General features: G+C 44.0%; 1 protein-coding gene across 1 annotated transcript in view; it reads left to right on the top strand.

Moving 5' to 3' along the window:
- The first annotated feature begins 27 nt into the window (after positions 1 to 27).
- The window catches only part of rps6kc1 (ribosomal protein S6 kinase polypeptide 1), a 20815-nt gene continuing 8917 nt past the window's right edge, over positions 28 to 11925 (top strand). The window contains exons 1-13 of the mRNA XM_069158271.1: positions 28 to 194; positions 1315 to 1350; positions 2299 to 2419; positions 2694 to 2809; positions 2890 to 2983; positions 3071 to 3124; positions 3274 to 3696; positions 4119 to 4243; positions 4548 to 4646; positions 6807 to 6854; positions 7478 to 7610; positions 9040 to 10701; positions 11809 to 11898. Coding sequence (XP_069014372.1) covers positions 93 to 194; positions 1315 to 1350; positions 2299 to 2419; positions 2694 to 2809; positions 2890 to 2983; positions 3071 to 3124; positions 3274 to 3696; positions 4119 to 4243; positions 4548 to 4646; positions 6807 to 6854; positions 7478 to 7610; positions 9040 to 10701; positions 11809 to 11898 — 3103 coding nt within the window. The 5' untranslated portion in view covers positions 28 to 92. The remainder of the gene's footprint in view (positions 195 to 1314; positions 1351 to 2298; positions 2420 to 2693; positions 2810 to 2889; positions 2984 to 3070; positions 3125 to 3273; positions 3697 to 4118; positions 4244 to 4547; positions 4647 to 6806; positions 6855 to 7477; positions 7611 to 9039; positions 10702 to 11808; positions 11899 to 11925) is intronic.

The raw sequence follows: 11925 nt of genomic DNA, 5'->3' as shown, positions 1-11925 counted from the left end.
CTTATTCGTCGACTTGTCACTGACAGTGCAACGAGAGAATGAATGTGTACGGCTAGCCGGCTGTTAGCTTCGGCAATGTTGTCACTATCAGAATGATATCGCAGCGGGACAGGGGAGATTTTGCTCGGTTTTATACTGTCACGGATCCCAAAAAACACCAGAAGGGCTACACCGTGTACAAAGTCACCGCCAGGGTGAGTAAATGGACAAATCGGCACTCTTGGGACGACGAGGCTAATGCTACGAGCTACAGCTGTGCTAGTGAGGCTAATACGATGATAACAAGATCATAATAAGATCATAATAAACACTCTTCTTTCTTCTTTTGAATGAGCTGTCAGACCTGCTGTTTAACCAAGGTGTGATGGAGCGGTGTCAAAGTCTGGGTTTGATTGTATTATCCACACATCTGTGTTGATTACTCTAAAGTCTGGGTTTGATTGTATTATCCACACATCTGTGTTGATTACTCTAAAGTCTGGGTTTGATTGTATTATCCACACATCTCAATGTTAATTGTCAAAAATCGATGTCCCACAGTGTAAAAATCCCTAAAGAAAAAGTTCCCCTTCAGATTTGGACAGTGAGGTTTAAGTTTCTGAGGAAGTGTTTTCTTTGATTTATAGAGAAGTCTGTCCTCTGATGATGTAACATATCTCATTATTGACTAAGACATGCACTTGAGCACATTCCCATTGTTAAAGCCAAAACTGCTCCCATCAAATACGAATCTGCTCAAAATATTGTTGGTCGTTGCTTTTAGAAAATCTTATGAATCAGCATAACATATTTAGGCTTGCCAATAAAATAGTCTCTGATCTTCGTCCTGAACGGCGAATACAAATTATTACCATCAAACTGGAGATACAAGGTTTTGCGATTTAATGACATTTAGACTAAAGCACTCCTTTGCAGCCAATCCTGAAATGAAATATTTACTACCAGATCAAATTTATCAGATTTATTTTTGCGACACCGTAAACGGAGTTGCTGTGATGCAAGAACAATTTCAGACTCGTCCGGTGAAGTATCATCATCATTCATTCCCAGTTTAATAACTTAAGACGAGGACATGCTGAGTTTCTTTGTCTGTGCCTGGCTGCTGTCCCGCTCACTACGACTGTCGGGGATGTCTCGTTCAAACACTCAAAGACGTCTGTCATTTGCTTTATAATGCGCTCATTGTCACGCTCAGAGCTGTGGCTCTGCTCATACTCGTGACGGTCCCACGCGAAAGTCTCAGCAGGCGAAGGAAAGGGAAAACTCGCATGAACTTTGCACAGCCCTGAGTACTCTTCTCCCTCTTCCACACAGATAATCTCCAGGAAGAACCCGGAGGATGTCCAAGAGGTAAGACATGCAGCCATTATTTTTTACATTGCAACTTGCTTTTTTTTTATTTATATCCCCCAGTAAATGAGTAAATTAAGGAATACCTGTTACATCTTTAAAGTGTAGTTTTACAGAAATCTCTCATCACTTTGTTGAATTTTTGAGGACTTTGTTTCGCTCAAAGCAACGGTTTTGTCTTTTAAACGGTTCAACTCCACTTTCTCATTGTATAGCTCTCTGAACATGTAGTAAAAAACACACACATTCATGCTTTCTTACATCGCAAACACACTGAGGAATGCAGTGCAGTCTGGAACCAGTGCTAATGCAACGGACATGATGTCAATTACTGCATGTGTGTCTACGAGAGATGGCATGAGAAAAGTTTTGCCTGGAAACGCACATACCTCCATTACTGACTCCAGCTCCTGTTTGGGAGTCGGGATCGGCCCGGTTTTTCTCACAGTAGCTGCCCGTCTAAGATTTTAGCAAACTGGACTTGCGTCTCAACATTAAGACATAATACTTTGCTTTACGCGACTAAGTAAGTGACTACTTGATCTCAAGTTTGTGTGAGGATGTTGGCTTTTATAGTGTTATTGCACAGGATGGGGGTGAGATGAGGACTTCAACTTGAGTGAGACTTATTCATGTGTTGGCATGGGAGCAGGCACTTACATTCAGCTTATTGTCGTTAAAGGCTGTGGATTGCTTTTGTTAAAGTATTTGAATGTTTGTTCTCTTTAATAAGACATGATTGATATGTGAACGATTACTTAAAAATCAGTCATGTGATAATGTGATTGCATTTACAGATAAGTATAAAATCAAGTTATCTCTGCAGGCATTGTTTGGACACAATTGGTGCCACTTTGCAGATCTTTAAACACAAAATCGTTGATTCCTTCTTTCTTAAGCCACTTTTCTTTCTGTCTCCATCCATGTGCTCTGTCTCTCTTTCTGTAGATAACGGTATGGAAAAGATACAGTGATTTCCGGAAGCTACATCAGATTCTCTGGCAGCTGCACAAGAATGTCTGTAGCCAGTCGGAGCTGTTCCCTCCCTTCGCCAAGGCGAAAGTCTTTGGTAAGAAACCCTTCGGTAGTCCCCTCCATTCCCGTGTCAGACATTAGTCATGATTAAGAGTCAGAGACAAAAAGCTTGTGTTTGTTCTAATGATTACATCAGAACTTTGTTTACAGTCTTCCTCATCTTTAGTGGTTGCTCTGCCCCTTTGAGGCAGCTTAGTGGTAGTAAACTGTAAGCAAGCATCAGATTTACTTTATATGACCATCTGCTTAATGGAAATATCACAAGTATGTTTTTTTTGTCTTCTTTATATCCATGTATGCATATGTAGGTCGTTTTGATGACTCGGTGATTGAAGAGAGAAGACAGTGCTCTGAGGATCTCCTCCAGTTCTCTGCTAATATCCCTGCTCTTTACAATAGTCAGCACATCCAGGATTTCTTCAAGGTACCTGAGCACACACAGGCAGAAACACAAGAATAATCCCAGAGAGACCGTTGACCGCAATATTTGTTATGATTTTCCAGGGAGGTGAGGTCCACGACGGCTCAGAGCTCATTGGACCAGCTGAGCCCTTCTCTGACTTCCTGGCTGACAGTTTATCAGACTGCAGCTCTGATGGTAGGATTACACTCAACAAGTCTTCCTCTTAATTTACAACAACTGCTAATTCAAACTCACTTATTGATGTGTGGATATGGTTTTCAGTTCAAAAGGACATCAGTGGTGCCGATGATTTGACTATCACATCGGAGTATGGAGGTAAAGTAAAGTTTGCTTGTGCAACAAACTAACACCCACAAACATTAGAGCTAATTTGGATTGTCATTTTTTGTTCATGTGTAGACTTATTATGAACTATGTGTGAGTGTGTCTGTCAGTATTGACCCGAGGATTCTTGTCCTCCCCAGGCCCATCCAGTGACAGCGACTTGACCTCCCTGGCCGTGGATACAGACTCTCTGGCTGGGTTGGATGATGGCATGGCCTCAGGTCGCACCTCCCCAAACCAGCCACAGGGGGGAGCCGCCAACATTAGCAGTAGCTGCAGCCCTCGCTTGCCCTCTCTGCATGAACGCCGAACCCCATCTCCTGCCCGGGTGCCTGCCTCCTCAGCGCCTAATCCAGAGGTCAGCTGGCCAAGTCGAACGCCGCTCTTCTCCGGCAGTCTGAAGAAAGCCGGTGGCGGCAACTTGAAGGACGTGAAGTCAGACTACCTAGACAAAGCCAGTGAGCTCATCTGTTTCGCTGTACAAAAGGAAAAAGAGCAGAACTACCAGTCAGCTTTTTCGTACTACCGCAGTGGAGTCGACTTGCTGCTGCAAGGAGTGCAAGGTCAGTTTGGCCACTGGAGTGTCACTCAGGAACAAGAACATACCCGGAAGGGTTGTTCTCTTGTTTTTGTCATTGAACCCATGTAATATAAAGGTTTTTACTCTGCTTACACAATGTCAAAGGAAATACAGTGTGGATGAAGTGTCGTCAGAAGCACTTCAATTTCATTTTTATACCTTTATACTGACCGACTCCTTGTGTTTGCAAAGGCTGTGTGTCTACTGACGCTACCTTTGGGTCGACACCGAGTGCAGAAGGGCCAAACTTAAAACACATCACTTTCACTCTGCTGCTTATTAAGTTGTCATAATAATATAATGCTCTTTTGTCCGTAAATGATATGCTACTACAGAAAATTTAAACCTTGCTCTGTAGAAAACTGCTTTGCAAAGACAAACGATTGACCTCTCACCTCTTTCCAGGCGAGCCCAGTGCCACGCGACGAGAGGCAGTGAAGAAGAAGACTGCTGAGTATTTGATGCGAGCAGAGCAGATATCCAGTCAGCATCTGAGGAGCAACATGGGTCAAGGGTCAACACAGACAGTGGTGAGTGGGAGGGAGATGTCACTGACCCTTTATACTGTTGATGTTATACTATGGAAATGGGCTTTATACACTAGAATTATTAGACTACTCCAGAGTGCGGTGAAAAGTTCACAGCAAGTTTGTGTATAAAAATGACATTGGGCTTTAGTTTCTCTTTTTATGACACTGACTTGCAGTTTTTCGCGTATCACCTGGGTTAAAAGTCGCGAGAAGTCACAATATGTGATGAATGTGTGTTTTTCAGTCGGCTTTAAAACACTGAAATGTCTTTTTGGTCTTTTTTTTTTTTTTTTTTTTTTTTAAGGCCTTTGGGGCTCAGTGCTGTGCTTCCACTAGCAGAGGAGGGCAGCAGAGTCCATCGGAGGAGCTGAGAGCTTTCAGGGTGTTAGGGGTCATAGATAAGGTAAGTTTACTATTTAAGTCTTTTGAATTTATTTCGGTGTTGTTTCCTTTTTAAAACCAAACAGTTTATCTTTTTTTCTCCCACGTGAGTCTGTACTCGACACAAATAGGGCTTTGTCTAAAACAAACATTTCCCTTTCTGTGATTTAATGTCAGAATTATCTCAAAATAATTACGCTAAGGTCAAGCAGGCACTCATTTATTTAATCGTAACCCCGGTGCGGAACGTGGATGGCATCCATCTCCAAATTTCTCCCCCTCGTGTCCTTCCCTTCTTCAACCATCTCTTTTATCTGAGGCAATAAAACGTAATAGATTTACTGGATGTATGGCAAGGGCTGAGTGTGTGTATGTTTAGCGTCAGTTATGACTACCACAAGGTCAGTTTGGGTTGCTGGTCCTCTCAACCAGCTGCCTGCGAAGCAACTTCACCACTCAGCCATGAAATGACTTGGCAAGCAGCTCAGGGAGCGACGCACAACATTGAATCAATGATGCTCATCCTACACACACACACACACACACAACCCTAAGGAAAATGTTGACACAATACCAACATGTGTTACTCCATAGAGGTGCCCACAAAGTACACAATATGTCAGAAACCATTCGGGCACCCAGTGGGGGGAAAAAACTCATAAGCAGAAACAAAGATATCCAGCAAGAACCCCGTCTTTCCTCTTCTCTTTTGCCTCCTCCTCCTCCTCCTCCCTCCTCTCACTTTAAATGGGGACAGAGGGGACAGATGGAGAGAGCTCCTCACCCTACTGCCCCTCTCCCCCCCCCGCCCCTCCTCTCCTCTCCACCCCCCCGCCCCCACCCCCTTCCCTGATGTTTGTTTCTTAATTATATTAGCGCCCTGGCTAGCACCGCCACTCTGTTTACTCACAGCTCCATTCATATCCATTTAGCCTGCACCTGTTTGGTCTCAGTCAGGGTCACATGGAGAGAAACGTACCCACAAAACATAACGTACGCACTAAACCACACACACACACACACACACACACACACACACACAGAGACACCGGGTCGCACACATATGCTCAAGCTCTCCCCTGAGATGGTGAGTGAGCAGAAGAGCAATGGAGATGTCAGAGAAAAAAGGAGGGAGGAAATAAAGATATTGGACAGGAAAGGGAAATGAGAAAGTTTCTTTTTTTTTTGGTGAACTTTGGGTATATTTGGGCAAATTTCGAGCTGGCACTGCTCAACATTACTGTCTCTGTCATGACAAATTGCATAGCTCTGTGGTGACACCTTTTTTTCAAGTAGCACATGTGCTCTAAAGTTGAAGATTTAAGAGCACAGGAAAGAAACTTGTGCCTCTTCTATATGAACAGAGAAGTGACTGACCATCAGTTTTGGTTTGATTAAGTTTCTTTTTTGGGCATTTTAAGGATTGCACTTAATGACCACATTTGTTGATTATTTGTTCATTTGTGAGTGTTGTTTTTTTTATTTTATTTTTTCATTTTTCAAACTTGTAAAATGGTAAAAAAAACATTTAAGAATTGGCCATTATAATTTTCTAAAGACCAAGGTAACGTCTTCAGATTCAATGTTTTGTTCAATTAGTTGGAAATTAAACAAAAAAGTTCAAATATACTCAATTTACAATAATTTTTCATAACGTAAAAAGCAGAAAATCCCCATATTAGAGAAAAAGAACTGATGATTCTTGGCATTATGGATTTATAATGATTTAATTGGTAAATCGGTAAATTATTTTATAGAGTTCATAGACTTATATATATATATATATATATATAAAAAGGTTAGTTTAATTATACATTATAATGTTTGTCTGTTAACAAATAAACTGTTTGCCATTTTTTTTTTTTAATTTCTTGTAGCTTTTGTTTTGACCAATTTGGCATCTTTTCCCTCCGTTTGGCTTTTACCCTGCGGAGATCTATTGGTTCCTTTTACTCTGTCTTACATGACTGGGACTTAGTTTGGTCAACACAGCAGGATCTAACAATGCAGTGCCAATTTCTCCAGTATAATTTAGGGACCTACATTTATCTCGCGGATGACCCTTATGTGTGCCCTGACCCGACCGTTGAAAAACACTGCTCTGGAGGACATAACCACTACATCATCTTAGGCTGCGTATGTCTGTTCATACCCCGCAATTAATGGCTCTCTTCCATCGCAGGTTCTTCTGGTCATGGACAAGAGAACACAAGAGACATTCATCCTCAAAGTAAGTGTAATGTGTGTGTGTGTGTGTGTGTGTGTGTGTGTGTGTGTGTGTGTGTGTGCGCGTGTTTGCCCTGCATCCTCATCGTCCTGACTGTAAGTGTGAAGTGTGCCAGAAGCCCCTGTGTGTGACCGGTGTAATTGATTCTAATGGGCCTGTCCCTGTCAGCTCCTCTGCTCTCAGGTGTGAGACGTGTGCCAGATGCCGACGCACAGCGCAGGCACAAACGACTACACACACACGTGCGCACACACATACATACGTGCGTACGCACACACTCTCGCACCCAATGTGAACTTTACGTGTGGCGCTTGATAGATCTGTGTGGTTCCTTTTAAAGTCATGCGCTGTATGTAGCTTGATGAATCCAGTGACTTTGGGTTGCCGTGGGGCATAGCTGGCACTTCGTTAATGGAAGGTTTCTCCTTTGCCACACTCCTTTCCTACTCCCCCCGCCCCACCACTTACTCTTAAATGCCCACCTTCCTCTTCCTCCTTCCGTCCATACCCTCCTTTTTTGGGTTAATTTACTTTTTCTCCTCTTGTCCTTAGAAGCTTGTTATTCATCTCACACCTACTTCTCCTTTAATTACTCACCTTCTCTCTTCTCTTCCTCCTTATTACAGGGTCTGAGGAAAAGCAGTGACTGTGGGCGGTCTAAGAGGACCATCATGCCTCACTCTGTGCCGCACATGGTGCAGCTGAGAAAGTTTGTCGTCTCTGAAGACACGGTCTTCCTTCTGCTGCAGTACGCAGAAGGTAAGAGACACGTTTCCCCGCTCATCTTCCCTCTTTTGTCTTCTCTACCTCCGCTCGTCTTTTCCGCTCCTTCACCCGATCCCTCTTTCTCTCGTCTCCTGCCCCGCTTTGTGCCCTTGTTCCAGACAGATGTTTGATAGAGATGGGTGTGTGTCACAGGTCATTATTCTGAATACCAGGTGGCGCCATGCTTCATTAGCTATGCCAACACCTGGGCCTCCTTACATCCCACTCACTCTACGATGTGTGTGTAGACCGTGTGTGTGGGTGAGTGCGTACAATGAAGTGCAACCACGTTTTTTTAATGCCCTGTAACCTATTCAATCTGGTGTACTCCATAACCACCCTGCGCTAATATTAGTGGACAGTATTGAATATCATATGGGGCTGATCAACATGATCTAATCGAGGTAATCAAATGACAGTTCAATCAAAAACAGTTTCAGCGCTGTTACGTCCCCGTTCTGTGATTCGCTAAATCCAGGTTCGCTCCTTCTGCTTCTATAGTATGCTGCTCTTTTAACGTGCAAGCAGCTGATGGTCTGAATGAGGATAGACAGGCAGAAAGAGGGAGGCATTGACCTGAGTGACATTGGACAAAACAACATGTGGATGGTTTTACTTTCTAAGCCATCGAGCTGCCCTGCTATCATTATCATCAATGTGAGCTCCCTATTCATTCTCATCACACACAACAGATGCTGGCTTCCATTTGCTCACACCACAGCTGTGTGTGTGTGTGTGTGTGTGTGTGTGTGTGTGTGTGTGTGTGTGTGTGTGTGTCTGTCTGTAAGGCGGCATGTGAATGTGTGTGTGGCACATTTTTTATTTTATAGATGTAGTGTTTTTATCTACAGAAAAATGATATGCAAAATGGTGACAAATGTTTTCTGATTATGTTTTTGCTCAAAGCTCAATTACTAACTGAGCAAAGTGGACTGCTGCTCAGAAACCCTCAGACTCTTAAGGGGCCGCAAAGGCCTCTAAATACGGGCAGCTCCTTTAAAAAACTTGACAGGATTGTTTTATAAATCTACTACATAACTTTGACTATCAACACAAACCATCCATCTTTCTTATTACTGCCTGCTAACGATGTGAACTTAAAGCAGTCTTGAAGCTTGTGTTTGGCCGATCCACAATGCTCAGTGTTGCTACCACCAGAGATGGGACATATTTTAGAAAAGGGAACTATGGCCCAAAAAGAAAATTTTGATTTTGTATTGTGGTTTTAAAACAAAACAAAATTTGCTGAGTTCATCAAAACATTCATGAAGAATTCGATTCAGCGGAAAAGGGCTGTAATTATCTTGAAGGGTCACATTTTTCTCTCTACTTCCTCAGTTCCTTTCCTAATACCTGTTTCCCCCTGTATTATGCACCCTCCATTTTTCTTGGTCTTTTAATTCTCTGTTTCTTTCATCTTGAGGTGGAAAGCTGTGGTCTCACATTGGGAAGTACATGCGTAACTCCAGCCCAGAGGATAGCTTTGACATTCCTTTCATCCAGAAGAGCCACACAACGGCGGTCCACTCACCACAACACACCATACCACAGGTGGATGTAGGTTCAGCGAGTTGTGATTCTGGTCCTGCTGCAGGTTCAGATTCAGTCTCAGGGCTGCAGAAGGAAGGAAAGAAGCTCTCCGTGTCTCCTCTGAAAAAGGTTCTCCCTCGAAGGCTCTTTGAACAGTTTGGGGCCCAGTCAGACTCTGGAGCCACCTCTGAGGAGGAGTGCACCAACAGCTACTTGACACTTTGCAATGAGTACGAACAAGAGAAAGTGGAACCAGATGCACTAGAGGAGGAGGAGGAGAAGAGCGAGCAGGAAATGCTCTCATTGGAGGTGCCTAACGCCACCGCCGCCACCACTACCACGTCTTCACAGAGCCGCTCGCTGCTTAGCAACGACAGCCTGTCTTCACCTATCAGTTCTCAGGAACTCGGCTTCTTCAGTGAGTTGTCTGACAAAAGCGGCCACACACATGACAATGACCAACACCGTGGTGAGGGGCAGGATCACAGCGAAGTGTTCAGTCCTTTATGTTCCCCCGCTGTGCCTCTGTCTCTGGATCAGTCCAAGAACACGCCCATGGAGTTCTTTCGTATTGACAGTAAAGACAGTGCAAGCGAGGTGACCTGCCTTGACATAGGAGAGCAGCGTCCTTCTCACAAGCAGGTGCCCCTCTTTTCTACGTCTGACCTGGGCTCGGACGTCGCCGAGGATCTTCCAGAGCTGGCTCAGGAGGTCAAAGGCCCCAGCTTGGAGCATTGGGGGTTGGACTGTAGTGATAAAGGCTCCAACGAGTCAGTGCCAGTAATCTCATTTAAAGAAGCAGTCGGCGAGGACGAGGGCCATCCTCCAGACCTTTTAGTCAACCTTCCAGTAATGAGCGGGACTGAGGACTCTTTACAGGAGGAGTTAGAGACTTCAGGAGTGTGTTTGGGCCTCGAGGTCACAGCCTCACCTCAAAAGTTTATCCAGCCTGACGTTTTACAGCTTCACAGCCAGCTGGAGGAGGAGGAGGAGCAGCCACAGGAGCAGGAGCTGTCATCTTTATGCACGGCCTCTGCAACTTGTGACACCAGCATTACATCTACATCCCCTTTCAACTCCCTATGGGATGACTTCAGTGTTGCATTTGAGGCCTCTGACAAATTGCTTGCTCACCCTGAATGCCAAAATAATGACCTCACCTTTGATGCAGACTTTCCAGATACTGACTCCCATAGTGAGAAATTAGAGCCCAGTACAAGAGTGAACACAGACTTGGTTACAAACCCCAGTGGCACAGGATCTGTCCCAGCCACAAATGGGACGGAGGCCTGTGCAGCGGTTGAGAATTTATTAGGTCTCGATGGTGAATCATCAAGAGCTATTAGTAATACAGGTGGCAGCGAATTTGATAAAGAAGTATCACGGCTGTTCGCGGAGCTGGACGAGCTGTCGCTGGCTGCATCCCAAGCTCGGATCCCGGAGGATTTTGTACGATGCTGGGCAGTGGAGATGGTGACAGCTTTGGATTCCCTGCACCAAGAAGGCATCATCTGTCGGGACCTGAATCCCAATAACATCCTGCTTGACCACCAAGGTGAGACATCTGTTATTCTAAAAGCCTTTTTATTTTCATAACAGAGCTTTGCACGGGTATTTCTGTAAAGATATGTCACTAACTTGTAATATAAACAAATAATAACTACTTACAACACGCTGGTGCAGCACTAATAATGCAGTTTATTGTCAGAATGTTAAAAAAACAAAAAAACAATCAGCTTACGACAACATTATCAGCTCATTATTAGAAGACTAAAATATAGTAAGAGAATCCAGCGATCCTGTTAACAAGGGATACACATCACAAAGGCTTAAAACCTTACTGAAACAACAACATCCCACCAAATCAAGAAACCGGGGAAGTACTTGAAGTAAATCTTTTGATGGCCAGTGAAAAAATGAAGTGTCAACTTTTAAGAAACATGAATAGAAAAATGATTCTGCCAATTCAGCTGCACTGAACAGAGGTCGGAGGACGCAGCAGGAATCCAGAAATCGCATCACTCTGAAGCTGCTACATCACAGATGTCATGTTTATTTTTTCCCCCAAAAAACAACATAACTTGTCTTGTAAAAAGTCAAGATGTAGTCCACAGACTACTGGACTGATGGCCTGCCTCCATCAGTCAACCTCGATCTAATCTATTTACCAGAATTAAGGCTCTTTCAGGAAGGAAAGTGTTGTTTTACCACGAGGTCACAGATTCCCCCTCAACTTCTTCTTTTGCCATCCTACAATCATCTCTCTCTACCTCGTTATCAACAAGCATCTAATTAGCTGAGTGGCTGTTTTCGTCTCCCTGGTGGTAATTATTGTTCTAAAGGGCCCATCAACGGCCTAGTGTGGTGCATCAGTCTGGCTAGCCCGGGCTAATGGCCACGGCTACCTAATGACACCATTAGTTCTAATGATAGCGTTAACGGGTAGCCGCTAAACAGGAGTAATCGCCGGGGCCGTGTGCTTGAAAAGCTCACGGAGGGATGTAGAGAGGCAGAAAGGAATGGAGGAAGGAAGTGCTCAAAAGGTGGCTAAATAGTTTGAAAAGTCGATTATCAGAGTGACACTTGGCTCCGTCAGTTTGACAAAATGCAGAGGATCAGATGGTTGTTTGACACTTTGCATCTTTTCCTCTCCTTTCCTTAGGTCATGTTCAGTTTACCTACTTTTGTTGCTGGTGTGATGTGGAGGAGTCCTGCGACAAAGAGGCGATTACCAACATGTACTGCGCACCAGGTGAGACATAACATCCTGTGCAGACTT

The sequence above is a fragment of the Embiotoca jacksoni genome, unplaced genomic scaffold (assembly GCF_022577435.1).
Source record: "Embiotoca jacksoni isolate LCO1_2020_lvr unplaced genomic scaffold, fEmbJac1.0.p SCAF_23, whole genome shotgun sequence".
In the NCBI taxonomy this organism is placed as follows: Eukaryota; Metazoa; Chordata; class Actinopteri; family Embiotocidae; genus Embiotoca; species Embiotoca jacksoni.
The sequence above is the reverse complement of the archived record's forward strand: the minus strand, read 5'-3'. Positions and strand labels throughout refer to the sequence as shown.